The sequence below is a fragment of the Labrus bergylta genome, chromosome 2, assembly GCF_963930695.1.
Source record: "Labrus bergylta chromosome 2, fLabBer1.1, whole genome shotgun sequence".
Classification (NCBI taxonomy): domain Eukaryota; kingdom Metazoa; phylum Chordata; class Actinopteri; order Labriformes; family Labridae; genus Labrus; species Labrus bergylta.
Genome location: NC_089196.1, coordinates 23,689,307 through 23,705,848, shown reverse-complemented (window position 1 = coordinate 23,705,848; position 16,542 = coordinate 23,689,307). Strand labels below are relative to the sequence as shown.

Here is a 16,542-nt window from a genome sequence, read left to right as displayed (position 1 = left end):
TTCAGCACCTTTCCCACCTGGTTACCTCTTTATTTCTTATCTGCTCTGTCCTTTTTAAATCTTTGTTTTTCTTAATTAGTCGCTTCTTGTTCTCCGGCCTTTCTCATTGTGTTATTGCTGTCAACACAAACACAATGACCAAGACACGCATTCATACGGAAAGAACACAGACAGACACCTTGGCACAGTCCTCTCACTCGTCACCTCACAGCACCCATCTCGTTCTCTTCTTCTATTCCCTCTCACCTCCCCCCTTCTCTCCTCGTCTCCTGTCAGCCCTAATTCCTTCTCCCCCCTCCTTCGCTCCCACCGCTCTTTCCACCATCTTTCCCTCTGTTGCTTTCTCCCTCTGTCACTCCCTCGCTGCGCTGTAATAATAAACACCCCATCCAGCTGGGCTGATATATGACTGGAGTCAGTTTCATCGCCTGTTGCCGGGCGAAGCGGAGAGAAACGATGGGGAATATGGGAGGCAGAGAGTCCCAGGTGATACATCCTCGACCTGATACTGGTTGATGGGGAAATTTCATCCATGTAAAGCCTTTGGATATGGGCCGCCAGTAGCCTAGTGGTTATTTTGAGTGCCCTATGTACAGAGGCTACTTCGTTCAAGGGGGCAGCCTGGGTTCGAATCCAACCTTACTTATGCACACCAATTGTAAGCAACAAGTTAGAATTGCATCTTCACATGCCACTCTTTCCAGCTTCTCTAGAAGCTTTTTGATCAACGTATTGTTGATCACAGTAAGGACATATAATGAATCAAATTTTTTGCGTATTTATGATTTTCACAATTCCTTCCCTGGAAGATTAATCATTTCAGAAGTTGAAGGTTCAGATAAATGAGCTTCTTCCTCTGCTAACATATTTCTTTCAGCAGCTGCAAAGCCTCCAGTCTCTTGCTCTGGTCTAAAAGGTGGTCAGGAAGGGTTCATCCTCCCAGGGCTCAGAGACAGGCTGCAGAGAAATAGGCCATGACTATTAATCTCCCAGGGAGATGTGTCCTTGTTGGGTTTGCACAAATTCGCTCCTGGCCCAGGTGTGATCCTGTGCACTGCGCCTTTATGGATGGGGGTGGGGAGGTTGTGCAGGTGAAAATATGGACACTCATCTCTGCTGTCAAATGTAGAGCCGGATCTGAAATGTATTAGCATGTCAGATCTGTAAGAGGAAGGTCTCTTTTCCTCTGTTCTTTATAATGTTTAATCTTCCAGAGGCTGTCCTTTCTGACAACAACAATTAGGACAAACTCATAAATGCAAAGCTGGTAAACCTCTATGATTACTTTGGACTCGTTTTTGTCGCATATACATTTTGCATCTGAAAAGTGACCCTTTACAATCTGTGAATAAACAAGAGAACAGTTAATGAGAGGGGCATTAACCAAGTTTCTCCTCTAAAATGATTCTGGAACTTTCATTTGCATTAAAGAAAAAATGTGACCCTTACAATTTTATTCTATACAATTGACAAGGAAACTGTTAAAATAAAAAGAGTACAATATCGGATCAGCTTGTCCTACGTCTGGCCTTTCAGATTTCTTAAATAACTTTAAAAAAAATTATTTCTGAAAACGAGTCATGAGAAAAAATGGGACACAAAAGTAGACCGCGTCCCTCACCCTGAATTTTGGAGCTGATGCTGAACCAATTATAACACTCCTGATGGGCATGTTTTGGATCTACAATGTGTTTGTCTAATTAATTAGCATATAGCCTATGGAAAGCACCAGCGAGCTGTTGCAGTAATTAATTCATGTAGATACACAGCACCCCGAGCCAAGGTTACTGTACATTTGTCTGCTGAGCTCCAGTCGATCCCTGCAGAACTGTGTGTTGTTGAGGCAGCGCTGACGAACTGTGACAGTCTTACTGTTCTACTCCCATTACATTGAATTGTGTCTTGACTAAGCAGGAGCACTTCTTTCTTTTTCTTTTCTTTTTTTGTTGCAGCTTGTGGAGTTGACAGCATAATAAGGTGTGCCTGGTAAACAAAGTGTATGAAAAAAAAAAAAAAAAAAATCCGTCTGGCTGTTTAGACATCAAATTTCTTTTCGGTAATGTGAAAAAATGTTGTGTTTGAGTGTGGCAGTTTTATGGAAAGCTGTTGGCTGTTTTGAAAAATATTGCATATTGCTTTGGACAAGGCTAACCACAGGGAGCAAGTGAGCGCTCAGTTGTTGTTGTTGCTCCACACATGCCAACTTGACAAAAGCTGTGCGTATATCTACAGCCGGGCAGGGAGTGTCTTCCTCTGTTCTAACGGCAGGAACAGATCAGTGACAGGCAGCCGAGCCCAGCAGACAGAGGTCAGAGCCTCTGTGAAATCAACTGAGTGGATTGAGGGGTGGTGGGGGGCGGGGTGGGGGGCTGCTGTGGCGTGAGAGATATGCGAGTGTGTGTTTGTGATGTGTCAGAGGAGGCGGGTGTGTTTGTGTTTGGTGGCTGACACAGACAGAAGCTGCTGACGTTTCAGTCGGCTCATCGCTCCGCACGTCCAGGCGCCGTGATTCAGTGGACGCACCTGACCTTCAGCTACGCCTGTCCCTTATGATGAACTCAGTCGGCTCTATAATTATAGTCTCCCCTATCTGTTAACGATATATGTCTTCATACAGCTCGAATACACAGCGGCCTCTGACTTCTGAAGAGACAGAAGGAATGAGAAATCGAGAAATGCACTGCTGTCGATGCCTCTGTGTTTGTTGTAAAAGGTCACTTGTAATTTTCTCTGCCAAATCAGCCTCAACAATTTCTCTGGCAGGATTTTCCAGCGTTGCGCCGGCGTGTGTGTGACCTTTTTAGTGGGCAGATGATAACTGTTTCCGCCGAGACAGGAATAGAAAAACAAAATGACCTGTTTAGAGACCAGAAAGGGCGGCATAAGCAGTTCGCACTTTTTGGCAAGCGACGCTCCTCTTTGTCGAGAGTAAAGGGACCAAATGAGGCAACAAAGGTAGTAGTATACAGGAGCGATAGAACCAGAGATGGAGAAGAAAAATGACGATGTATTGTGAACTCTGCAGGAAAAACTGTGTGTTCAGTCATTTTTCCTGACCTTGGTCTCTGGCCAGCATGGCTTTTCTCCTTTTTCTCTCATGTGTGTTGTGGGTTTCTCTGGTGTTTAGCCAGGGTAAGAGAGTGTCCTAAGGCATCCTGGGAAGACAAGCCAAGCCATGGTGGGATGATAATAACCTTTCACCCACATCTTATTGTCTGCCATACTCTGCCAACTGAACTGCAAACTGGGTGCAAAACAACAAAATCTTGTCCAAATTCCATTTCATTGAGATCATCCCACTAAGCCTTAAACTAGACAAGCAGCGCTGATGAAACAGTGAATTAAATCTCAAAATAGCCCATGTAAATTGGACCACTGAGTGACTGAACAATAAAATTAGCTGTAAGTTTGAATAAACTATACAACCAGTGCTAAAAAGGACTACTTTTGCACCGACTCTGTGCAGAATTTAAACCAGAATCTGTATCCGGGGAAGAAGTTTTGCCCAAAGAAACGTTCCTAGCACAAGGCAAAGTGGTGACTGTAAAATATAAAATAATGACTACTCTATGAGCTGCTATTTAAAAACTACTGTGGTTTAGAAAAAAATTCTCACATTCTCTGCTCAGGGCCGTGTGCTCACCCCTTTTCCCTGTGCCCATTTATTTCTTCTTTGGAGTAAAAGCGCAGACTTTAGAAATCAGGCCAGGGGAAAGCACCACAGTTAAATGGGTTAAAGATCTGTCTCAAGGGTTGTTAAATCTCTTCTTTAACACCAAGACAGTTGAAGGATAAAGGATGGCAGTGGGAAGCAGAGCACGTCCACCCTTGCTGTGAAACATGTTGTTGTGGAATATGTCAGGCGTTTTTGTAATCTCCCTCCATGACAGTTTTCCCAGACCCTCCCAGATGGGCGACTTTGACAGCTCTCAGTGGGATGCCAGAGGGGCATCCACAGGACATTAGATTGGGTCAGAAGGAGATGGACACACTCCTGAGCTGAGCATAACAGCTTTTTGGGACTATTTCATTGTGACTCACACCACATATCTCCACTTTATCACTGTAGTTTTGTAGCAGTGCCTTCAGATTGACATTATTTTGACATTTGGACACATTTGTAATTTCCCTTGTTCTTGATCTGGGGTCCACTGCTTGTTGGAGCCATCACTTCCTGTCTTAGATGTATTTCAAGTCCATTGTTTCTTTTGAAAACACTGCATTGTTTTGACCTGGTGTTGACCTTAGACCTTGTGTGTGACCCTAGACGGATACCCTGGAGGCCCTGGGAGAGGAGATCAGCGGGATGGCGCGCTGCCCGTATGACGCCAAGCACGCCAACGTCGCCCTGTTTGCAGGTAAGATGAATGCATCTTTATATGTTGTATTTATTTATCTGTTTTACAAGGCTGTGTTGAATCCTCAATTAACACATTCTAAGGTCTGCATTTTCCCTAAGGCATACTGATAATGGTAGAATAACTCTTTTTACATTAGTCTTCTAAAAGATGTACATTTGAAATAGGTCTGTGTTAGTGTGGGAAAATAAAGGAAAGAGTTGAAAAACTATGGAGAAAAAATAGAGAATTTAAATTAATCAAATCTTGTTGGTTAGAACAGTATAACTGAATTTAATTAAAACACACAAGCAAAGTACAGAAGTAAACGCTTCACAAAACATGAAGTGTTTCAATTCAGACATGCTTATGCATCAAGAATTAAATCATAATGCAAAAATGTCCACAATAAATCCATTTCGACATGCCCTGCCGGTCTAATCTGCAGGAAATAGCAGAAGAAGAGGCCGTTCCTTCCGCTTGCGTTGTAAACAAACACCGCTGTCCCTGCAAGGGTCCAGAACTTGCTTCTCTGCATGCACACCCGCTGTGCGCCAGAAATATCATTCTCCTCTTCCCTCGTCTCTGTTACTTTGGACGTCTGTATTTCATTATGGTTCGGTGGATTCTGGCTTTGCCTGACTTTTCACAAACTTGTTTGACTAGTCAGTGTTTGTAGCCTTTCCACAATCGAGACGTACCCCTTAAAGTCTCAGGGAATAAAAACTGTGTCAGCTACAGACCAGATGTGCTATATTTCCCCCTTGTATCCTTCCCTGCCAGCAAAAACAAATTGGGAAACTCACCTCATTCTATGGGGCAGACATACATCAGAAAGAATGATCGAACCCCAACAAGGAAGAACAATCCCAGTTAGTGTTAACATGGTTATGTCCGAATACCAAATGGCATACGCCACCCTTCTTGACTGTAATGAAATCTCTTTTCAATTAGGCCTAGTTGGACTTTCCTATCAGGGTATTATTCCGGTTATAAGTCGTCCATGTAAACATAGCAGTCATCTAACTTTATCATATAATTAAATATTCAGTTATACCTATAATGTATTGGTAGAATGATTTGAACAGGCTCCAGGGTTAGTGTGGTCATTGAAAGTGTTCAAATCATGTAAAGGAAGAATTTGATTTCTTTTCAAATCAAAAATAACATTTTCATGTCAAAATTTCAGATTATTCTAGTAAGTAGCATCTTGACAGGGTAAGACACGACCCCTCCGCTGCAGGGTCCATTCAGCCAAAGCAACCTGTTCTCTGTTCATTATCCCTTACATATTTCACTGCATTTGTCATCACTGGGATTTTCAGAGTTCTTTTTAGTGGCTTCACAAAGGAGAAACTCTTCCATTAGTGGAGGATGAAGATGAAGTACATGTGATATTGCTACTGCTCATTGGCTGCCATGAGGCAAAAACATTCCCCCTAATTTCCTCCTATCTGCGCTCATTAAACACTGGAACATGTTGGAGCTGGATGGGAAAGTTGAGTCTATTTGAGCGAGGGGATTAGTTGCGGTTGTATTTAATATTGTTCTTAATACCCTGCGGTTTATTGTAATGGCAGTACTTTGACAACATGTCAAGAGAGGAGGCCAATCCGTGTTAAATGCACCAGAGCAGAGCGTTGAACTCGAGGCCACAATCGCTCTGCGTAAAGAATGTGTTCCTTTTTGGAGCACATTGGAAATCCATCAATAGTATTGTGGTTTAAGAAAAAAACATAATCCTTTCTGTTGGACTTTTCTTTTACTTTTCTGTCATTCTTTTTATCTCTCGTTAGCTTTCTATCAAAATGCACAAAATACGAAATAAGTCACAGACTGACGGGACCAGGATGAGTCAGCTTTCTGTTGGCGTGGTGCAACACTTCTGATGCAACCAACCCGCAGGCCGCTAAAGATATTCAGTCCCCGTTCATATTTGCTGTGAAGCGATTTATGGCCGCATTGATGAGCTGTCCCTGCCGAGGAGGAGAGCAAACGCCTAGCTCGACCGGTTAATGTGTAGCAGAGCTGGAGCTGGAAGCACTGAGTAATCAAGAGGGCTCCTCTGACTGCTATCCTTTCAATTATGTAGTTTGAGTTTCCACTGTGGTTAAGGCCGAGGCAGGCTGAGGTCATGCTGGTGGTGGATTGTGTTCGTCAAGCGTGCGTGTGTGCGTACTGTGGGTTTCTGTGCAGCTCTTTGAGAAACTGTACGCAGGGCCTTCAGTGTTTGAAGTGTGTTTGAGAGAGCGAGCAATTACAAATGTGCAACATGTTTAAGTGTGTGCACAGCCTGTTTGTTGTCCATCAGAGACTCTCTTTGGTTTGTGTGATTCATTCATTTTCCAGCTCCGAGCCATCTGTAACATCTTTGTGTATCCAGCCACAGAAAGCAGGAACATCGGAGTGGCTTTTTGTGTTTTTGTTTTGACTCAACTCTACTCTCTTTACCTTTTTCTCTTCCTTTATGACTCTCTCTGTCCCTCTATCCCCTCCGTCTCCATCTTTCCCTCTCTTATTGCTCTTTCCGTCCCTGTGTTCCCTCTCCAGATGGCAAGCTGTACTCGGCCACCGTAACAGACTTTCTAGCGATCGATGCGGTCATCTATCGTAGCCTTGGAGACAGCCCGACTCTGCGCACTGTCAAACACGACTCCAAATGGCTTAAAGGTGAGTCTGTGTGTGTGTGTTTGTGTGTGTGTGTGTGTGTGAGAGAGCTTCTGTGTGTGTGAGAGTTTCTGTGTGTGTTTGAGAAAGGAGGGGGTGAGCAAACACATTCTCTGAGGTTGAAAAGCACCAAGCTGAGTGACAAGCTAGAAAACAAACCCTACTCTCGACATGCTTGCTTGGCCATGTGTTTGTCTTTGTGTGATTTATGATTTCTGTTGCCTTCGTGTGTCTATATGAACGTAGGCATGAAGAGCAGGAGCACTTATGCTAATGCTACATGCTCTGTTTGACGCAGTCATTTTGCCAACCTGCGCCGGCAGAGTTGATGTAGCCAGGAAATTGCTCTGCCCCGGGGAGAAACAAGCACAAGTCCAGCCTGTCAAAACGCAATAGAGAGATTCCCTCTTTCCCTGCATGCAAATTGGTTCACTGGTATGATGGATGATAGATTGAGGCACTCAAGCCTCACAGTCGGTGCTCTTCTGCATAATATGACAGATATCCGGGCTGTTTACTGTGAAATATGGTGTCAGAGCTGTTTTATCAATGCAAAACGTCACTTTGAGTCATATTTGATCTTTTTCTCCTCCTACAGAGCCTTACTTTGTGCAGGCGGTCAATTACGGCGACTTCATCTACTTCTTCTTTCGGGAAATTGCGATGGAGTACAACACAATGGGAAAGGTAAGCACAGGCCCAATTGTTCTGCTGCTGTTTGAAGTCTAATCAGAGGTGACTTCCTATTTACTGGGACAATTGGGAAGTGCCTGTGGAAACTAACAGGATATGGGTGGATCACATAACTAGAAGGAGGCTTTCAGGAGCTGTAAAGTGGCCAAGCATTTTTCAGTAGCAGATAAATACTGGGCAGGATGCAAGACCCTAAAATAGACCTGAAAAGAAAAAAATGTGTGGATGTCTGGAGATCCCATTTTACGGTCTAAATATACCGCTTGAATTGCATGTCAGCATCCGTCCGGGTACGTACCCATTTGACCCACGGTGTGAATGTTTCCCAAAGAGGAATTCATCTCAAGCGTCTCTGAGAAATAAGACGAGACGTTGAAAAAGACAAAAAAAAAGACTTTGCTCAGGTTGAAGACATTTTTCTATTAATCTTCCCAATTTTACTTTTGGACCCTGCCCTGAAAATGTCTAATTGGATACCAGGTAGAAGAAAATACCTTGTAGAAATTAAAGTTTGTCTGATAAAATGAAAGAGAATACACGAGAGGGTGAGAAAGAGAAAGGACAGGAGGGGGAAATGAGAAACACAGACATTATATATTCACTGCCAGAAGTGACAGGCACATGTTATCCTGAGTCTGAATACAGATCAGGCCTCTCAATCTGTGGGCCGCTTTAAAAGCAATGTCAGTATAATCATGCGGGTTGTATTAGAACTGATGGTGCAGAGACATTTAACATTTAGTGAATGGTATCTCTTCATCATTATAAAATAGATTGGCCTTGCCTGACAGTGTAAGCAGCCATTTGTGCTTTATGGCAAACCGAATAATTGACTTTGTCGGGGCTGTGTTGCATAACTTTTAACACTGGATTGCATCTGGAACACACAAAAGGATAAATATTTCACCACACAAGATAGTTAACCAGCCTTGAGTGAGGTATTTGCTGTGTGAGTGGTCTGCGTGTTTGAGTTGTGTGCTGAAAGCTAACACACACAAAGGCTGCTGTTCAGTCATCTTAAGTGAGCAGAAATGTGAGAAAAAATATTTTATGCAAAGCTGACATAATCCCACACTTACCTTGACAGTCTCACCTGTTGTGTGTGTAATACATCTTCTATAATCTCACTGCTCTATAATCTGACTGTGAATGGACCTATGTTTTTGTGTGTGTGTGTGTGTGTGTGTGTGTGTGTCTGTGTGTGTGTGTGTGTTTAATAGTTATGGTTTGGTGTCTCTCTGTGCATGCATGGGGAGATGAGGGTGTGTTTATGTGTGGTTGTCTGTGGGGTGTGTGTGAGATCTGGTTAAAATGCATGTTCGCTCCCATTCACACTGTTTACTCTGGGCTACAATTTCAGGTCAGGGTTAGATTTATTGCTGGTAAGTATAGTGTGACAACGACTAATTACAATACTGACTGAGTGATCTTACAGCGGAGTTGTAATTACCGTGCCGGCGCCTATTTGAATCTTTATACTTTAGATTTGGGGTTGCCAGGTGCTGACTCCTTAACAGCATATCAAACACTTCAATTTACTCCTCTGTGTCTTTAATTTGCTATAAAGTGGTGAAATGTTGGATTAAGACACCGTTGTCTCCCCCAGAGATGTTTATCATTCAAACAGCCAAACAGAGTCTATAATGTGTTCTGCAGGGAATCAAACTTAAAGGTTTCCAATCCTTTAATAATCAGAGTTTACTCTTGAGACAACAATTGCATCACTAGGTTCATTTAGAGGCTGTTTTGGAGCTTTTACTCGTATCATATCATCTTTATCATAAGTAACAGTTCTCCTAGTTCTTTTGGAAAAGCCTACTTTAAGTCCTTTTAGTTTGTCTGTGCTAGAAACTCTTACAATGATACAATCAGCTGTTAAAGTAGAATGTGATACAGTGTCCTTAAATATCTAGAACCAGGCGAGGACAGGTCCTTATTTGTGGTCAGATAAAAGCTTAAAAAAAAGAAACTCTCAGAGTTCAGTTTGTGGGAGGCTCATATACCGAACGGGGATTTTTTAATAACCAAAAGATGAAAGTTAAGTGTGAAAAAAGGCTGAGAATAGTCTGGTCATAAGACCTTCAAATGTTCATCAAGTTTTTCTTAAAACAACCCTGGCTTCAGAGGGGAACTCCACTTCATACACAATGAAGTCTTTTTTACAGGTCTTGGCGAGTAGGCTACTATTCAATACCTGAAAGAAGTTATATAAAGCTTGCGGCTCAAGATTTAAAATAGAGCAAATATGATATCTCAAAGTGTTGTGGGATTGAAAGGATGAAGTGGTTTTCTTATTTCTGTATCCTGCTTCTCTTCTCTGCAAGAGGCTACATTAGCTGCTGCCCCGTTTTAAATAGAAAGAACAGGTGGAACATAACGAAGCAAATTAAGATTATTTTCTGTTTTATTCCACCATGTCTCACAGCGGTCTAAGAGTAAAATGCTTGATTGCTGGAGTTCTCTATTTGTGGACAGCCGAACAGTTCAGTGCAGTGAGACTACTGATAAAACACAAGAGACTGCTGATGTGAAATCCTCAGCTTTCAAATAATTACATTTTTCAACTGTGTGTCTCTGGTCAGGTTGTGTTTCCTCGGGTGGCCCGGGTTTGTAAGAACGACCGTGGCGGCTCCCCTCGCGTCCTGGAGAAACAGTGGACCTCGTTCCTGAAGTCCCGCCTCAACTGCTCCATCCCCGGTGACTCCCACTTCTACTTCAACATCCTGCAGGCTGTGACGGATGTCATCCACATCAATGGAAGGGACGTCGTGATGGCAACATTCTCCACACCGTACAACAGGTACCCTGGAGAACACTAAAATGAAATAAGCCATTTTATTTTTACTTCCCCTCGACTCACATGAGGTCAGGTGTGTCAACATCTTTTTTTTCACCTTTCATTTATGAACACAATCGTGTTACTTAGGTTGAAATACCTTAAAAATGCCCCCAATTTATCAGATGTTGACAGTATGACCTTTGCTAATGTTAGCAGCGCGTGCCCTGCTGTGACTCACTGCGACATGTAATTCCTGCGACTTCTGGGTCAACATTTACATCTCCTGTCTAAACATTTTTGTTGCCCTTTTGACATGAAGGTGTTTAATCTTATTTTCCCTTATATATTCATATTCAAGGGCTGCTTTCATATTCATAGGCACTTGTTATCTAAATTGAAAATTACCACAAAGCCATAGAGCTGGGCTGATAGCTCGCACATATTGTAATTTTCCATTTTATGGCTGCTTTTTAGCAGATAAGACAATTGCTTGTGACAATGCAATTGAGCGTGGTTAATGGACATTAAAACCCAATGAAGCAGTGCCTCTGAAAATTTCTATAAGCGCTGGTTTTGATCCTGGCATTAATTTTCCATTTCATAGTCAGGGGGTGAAATTAGACGGAGCACATTCAGAGAGTAGTCAGCTCTCAGAGTTTGTGTCGCTGGAAGTCCTGCTGGCCCGCTCACTTTCTAACTGGCTCTCTCTTTATCAATCTGCCTTGTTTAGCAGCCTGCTATAAACAGATGTATGACTGTCTGACTTTCTGTACATATCCAATACAGGGGGTAATTACTGTGATTTAGTAGCTTTGCCACGAATCAACAGCTATCTGACCTCGCTCGCTATAATACCGCCCTTGTGTACGCCGTCTCCCCGATGTCTGCATGAGTTTAACCCATGATGCAACTGCAAGAATATCCAGCCAGCCGAGAAGCTTCGTAAAAGAAAGTCTGATAAAGAAAATAATTCCGAGTGTTAATTTTAAATTTATGAGCGCAGATGCATGAAAATTGGAAGAGTGACTCAGCAATCTGCTATGCATCGATGGCACACAGCAGAAAGAATCTGCTGCCATCACAAGACGAATGCTTCTCCCTTCAATAATAAGATAATCTGTTGTGTGTGGTTGCCCTACAGTGGACTTGTGGTGAACTTTGATGCCTTAAGGCTTGTGGGGAAACCCAGTCTTGGAGGGAATGTGTGTCCTCATGAGGCTCAGCAGGCCCAGAGAGACAAAAAGACTACTATGTTCAATAACACGACACAATTACTTTTACAGTAAATAGAACAGGAATGAGAGCAAATGTCACTGGAATAAGAACCATTTATGACCTTTAAACACGCGAGAGAAGTGAAGACAAAAATCATGACACCTCTTCTTTTCTCATGACAACCTTGACCGTAACACCCAGTGTGAACATGCAACAGCTAAACTGAGTCATCCTTAAGGGATTTAATCTCTATGATAGGGGAGGGTCAATCCATTTTTCTTTCCCTGGTGATATTCCAGACTTGGCCAGGTGTTCTTTGATATGTTCAGTTGAAAAGATTGTTTATGGTTTTTTTTTTTCTCTGTGTGTCTGTGTGTGTGTGTGTGTGTCATGGCAGTATTCCAGGCTCAGCAGTGTGCGCCTATGACATGGCGGAGGTGGCCAACACGTTCACAGGGCGTTTCAAAGAGCAGAAATCCCCTGACTCAACCTGGACGCCTTTTCCTGAGGAGAGGGTTCCCAAGCCAAGGTACAACAAATGCACACACACACACACACACACACACACACACACACACACACACACACACACACACACACACACTGACACAGCAGCGCGCACATGTGATACAAACAGAAACAAATGCAAACCTGTTAACCGGGGTTAATCACACAGTATTATTTTCTCACACATATACTGTAAGCTGCATGGCCCCCAAATCAGTGTAACAACTAAACGCTAATATCACCACATTTTTTCTCTCCTGTTGCATCATTTTTTGCATGCTGTTTCTTTCTAGAGAGGGCGATAACACACCCTGTCTCCCATTGCGTCACACCCACGCACTGTATGCACATGCACATCCACACACATCCCACCTCATCCCACTGTTGCACCCCCAACGCATTACCTCACCTCTCCCCCCCCCACACACGCAGCTGCATCAAAGGAGCGTTCACTATCGACAAATGAAGCATGAGATCATTTTACAGATGGCTGCCTAATTCCACAAATGCACCAGCCTGATCAATCTACCATCTATGGCTTTGCTAATTAACGTGCTTTGAGCTGTTCTCCTCTCTAGCAGAAAGGGAAAAAAAAGATCTGGGTTACGATAATTGTTGGTACCCCAGCATATGTGTGTGCATGTGTGTAAGTTACCATATGGTTTAGAGCGCAGGTCCTCAGTTCAACACAGAGCCTCTACTGTACTTTCTTTGCCTTCCTCTCCATACGTTGTATGAGTGAGAGTATATCTGCAAGTTCCTCAATTAGCATCTAATTACTTGTTGATGTTCAACAAGGTCAGACGTTAAAACGACGACATATTCCCGCTGTTTTCTTTTTTTTCCCGCACCGATTGATGTGATTGATTTTATTCCCATCCACTGGTGCGTTCAGAGCGTTTATCTGCAGGCAAACAGACGGAGGGTGGTAACAAAGGCACTCGGGTCTGGCCCTGCAGCAGACTGTTCCTCCATGTGTTAGACGCTCCTACTGAATCATTTACAGGTTCTCATATTAAGAGATGTCTGTTCCTGTGCTGTCCTCCATATGTCCACTGCCAGAAATGTAGCGAAGATACATTTAAAAGCGTATCTTTTTTTTTTTTTTTACATGTACAAAAGGTTCTGCAGATGCTGATGCTTCATTTTACAGTTTCAATTTGGACATTAATTCAACGTTAGCATCAGATTGAAACTTTTCTTTCAAGTGGGTTTTTTTTTTCTGTGCTTGGTTTCAAAATGCTCCTTTGAGGGACGAAAAAGCAGTTTCACTTCATACAGTACAGCTCAATTTGCCCTGGCAGGATCTGATGCTTTTATAGAAACTTCATCAAACTACTTTTTTTTGTGAAACTCTCTCCTTTCCCAACTGTGCACAAAAGGAAGAGGTTAATGCAGGAATACGCAGAAAAACTGAAAGACGTTTAGATTCCCTTCGCTCTTCTGAAAAATATATATAAAGGAAAGTTTTTATAGGAAGATGAATAGAGATGTCACTTGAGTACCTAGGTGTATATATATTTGAGGGGGTTTGATCCTGACATGTTGACAGTTTCAGACATTCGAGGGCCAGCTGGCTAATATTTCTAGTACCTGGTGTGGATTATGTGGTGTGGCAGGGAATCAAAGATCACGCAGTAAAGGGGTTTTACAAGCTCTCAGAGGTGAGATGCCTGCAAAGGGGATACGCTATCAAAAGCAGCTTCTCTTTTACAAGCAGCTCACCACCTCCCTGTAAAAGGATCAGATAGATAGGATGTCTCGCTATTTTACCCTCAGTCCAGAGAAAACGAAGACATCTCGTGTCCTCTGCTCTGACCCAAAACCTCCTGAGGTGAGAGTTTAGCAATTTACAGCTGCGCTCTCATTGATTTTTGGGGAAGTAAAACTGTTTTCCAGTGAAGCTCTGGCCTGAAAGTGTGCTCATTCCCCCTTGAGTCAATGTGAAGGTTTTTTTCTTCATGCTTTTAACGCCCTCCACTCACTTTTCTTTCACTGCCATCATTGCCCTTCCTCTTCCTCCTCTCTGTATGCAGGCCTGGCAGCTGTGCCGGCACTCCGTCTTTGGAGAGGTACAAGGTTTCCAACGAGTTTCCCGATGACACCCTCAACTTCATCAAGGTGCATCCTCTTATGGACGAGGCCGTACCCTCCATCGCTAACAGGCCCTGGTTCCTCAAGACCATGGTGCGGTAAGTATTCCACACACTCCAAAGGCCGTCTTCATCACAGGTCTATGAGCCTCTTCAGGCCTGGACAATAATTACATGAAGTGCTGCTCTGAGAGTCTTGCTCATTAAAACTCTGAAGTACTCCTGCATAAACCAGACGCTGACCTATTTTCATGTTAGTGGAAGGAAACCCTGATCTACAGCACAGAATCTTTCTCCTGGAGTAACAACGCATAGATGTGTTAGATTTGATTTCTCAGAGAGGTTTGTCTTTATGCTAAAACATCTCTGTTATACGAGAAGTCGTAATGCAAACACAGGTTTCTTTTTGGAGCCCTTATTAAGAAGATGATACCAGCTATGTTAAGTCTGGTGGAAATTGCGTTTTTAAATCCTCTGCGGATAGATTTCAAAGAGAAAATCTACTTCCAGTTCTTCTGTGGTTGGCTTTTCCTCCTAACTTTCTGGAGTTGAGCCCATTTCCCAGAAGCCACTGCACTGTGGCTGACGCCGTTTGATCATAAAGGTCTGTCTGGTTGTAAGCTACACTCGGCACAGACGTTTCAGCCGGCCTCTTGGGGAGTACGACAGCAAACCGCCATCCTAACGTGGAAGAGAAAGTAGTTGACAGGGCACTTGGTAAAAAAGTGAAAAATCTATGTGGACTTGGTTCTGATTGCAACTGCTAAAGATTTAAGGTGGCAGGGGGTGCTTGACAAGTCCCAATGGTGGCACAATCACTTTAAAGATGAGCTACTTTAAGAACTCTTCATATGTTTAACACATTATTTGCATCAGATCACATCCTACTGCCTCTTTCGCTGAAGTCTGACCTAAATACAGTGTCGGCTTAGTCAGAAAGTGAACCGCATTCATCGAGGCTATCCCTGCAACTCTCTCTATTCATTAGTGCAACTGTAACATAGCAATATATAATGAATAACACAGTTTGTTCTATGCCTGTCTTTACATAATCAGCCATCAGAGCATTTGATTTGATTTGAAACGACACCACATTGGGCCGAGCGTTGCATGCGAGCCTGTGGAAGGAGTTAAAAGCATTATGTAAGCTCAAAAAAGCATCATGAAGGCATGTAGAGTGGAAGAAGAGCGAGGCCTTTTGTATGATACAGTATGTGTCGCCGTGTTGAATTATTTTATTGAGCTGAAGTCAACTGGAAAGAAAATCAGTAATAACATTTGATCCTTGTTACACCCCTGGAGAGGACGCCCTGATATGAAGCGAGGAGCTTTTGCTGCATATTTCTTTTTTAAGAAGAGCTTTCCTGTCCTGAGAGTGTCAGTGTGTGTGCTGAGAAGGACCTCAGCTGGCTGGGCACAATGAATCAAATTCAAACGGGGTGGGGAGACACTCTGAAGAATCCCTCTCTTGAGCTTTTTATTATCCTGAATAGGAAAGACAGTGAATGTCTCCGGTCCTTGAGATTGTATTATTTTGCTGCAATTAAATCCCATTGACACAGACCTTGGAGCGGCTGTTGTGCTTGAATAGATCAAAACCACATTAGACCTTCAGATTGCCGTTATTGTGGATTGGATGGAGCCACTGAGGTATTTGAAGAAAACAGCAGCAGAGATGGGATAAGATGACGCGGTCTCGTTATTTTACCAGGCTGATGGTTTAAACTGTTCTCTCTAGTAACATTGAATCTACATTCATAACATCCAAAGAAAAGTCTAAACCTTTTCTCCTATTTTCACACACATGCATACACAAAAAACACTCAGTGGAGAGGGTAAATATCAGCTTCCTAGATATCAGGATAAGCTCCCATCTTTAATCTCTAAATCCTATCTCCTTCAATTAATCATTAAAACAAGCATTTGCATAATTCATTCTGATGTGCAGATATGTACCTTTTTTAAAAGTTTTTGGCCCTGGAATTAATTGCGAAATTGACACCAACATCTGCCGTGCAATAAATCAGAAGCTAAAAGTAATGAAGGTATTTTTTAAAACCTGTTCTTGTTATTTGATCTGTCTCAATGTTTTCTTCCAACTCCCACAAGAAAAAACAAGGCTGTGATTCAAAACACACTGACTGGCAGGTGTCTAATCCGTTCGACTTGAATCTGTTTGGTGTTTTTTGACAAATAACTAAATGAAAATTGATTTTTTTATTATTATGCATATCCACCTGCTGCTGAGACA

At 42.7% G+C, this 16,542-nt stretch overlaps 1 protein-coding gene across 3 annotated transcripts in view; it reads left to right on the top strand.

Annotated features, from left to right (window-relative positions):
- sema6a (sema domain, transmembrane domain (TM), and cytoplasmic domain, (semaphorin) 6A) overlaps positions 1–16,542 on the top strand; it is a 113,287-nt gene that overhangs the window by 66,710 nt on the left and 30,035 nt on the right. For all 3 annotated transcript variants that reach the window (XM_065949592.1, XM_065949597.1, XM_020630475.3), the window contains exons 7-12: positions 4,268–4,358; positions 6,888–7,007; positions 7,603–7,691; positions 10,280–10,497; positions 12,089–12,220; positions 14,235–14,390. In XM_065949592.1, the coding sequence (XP_065805664.1) occupies positions 4,268–4,358; positions 6,888–7,007; positions 7,603–7,691; positions 10,280–10,497; positions 12,089–12,220; positions 14,235–14,390 (806 nt within the window). The remainder of the gene's footprint in view (positions 1–4,267; positions 4,359–6,887; positions 7,008–7,602; positions 7,692–10,279; positions 10,498–12,088; positions 12,221–14,234; positions 14,391–16,542) is intronic.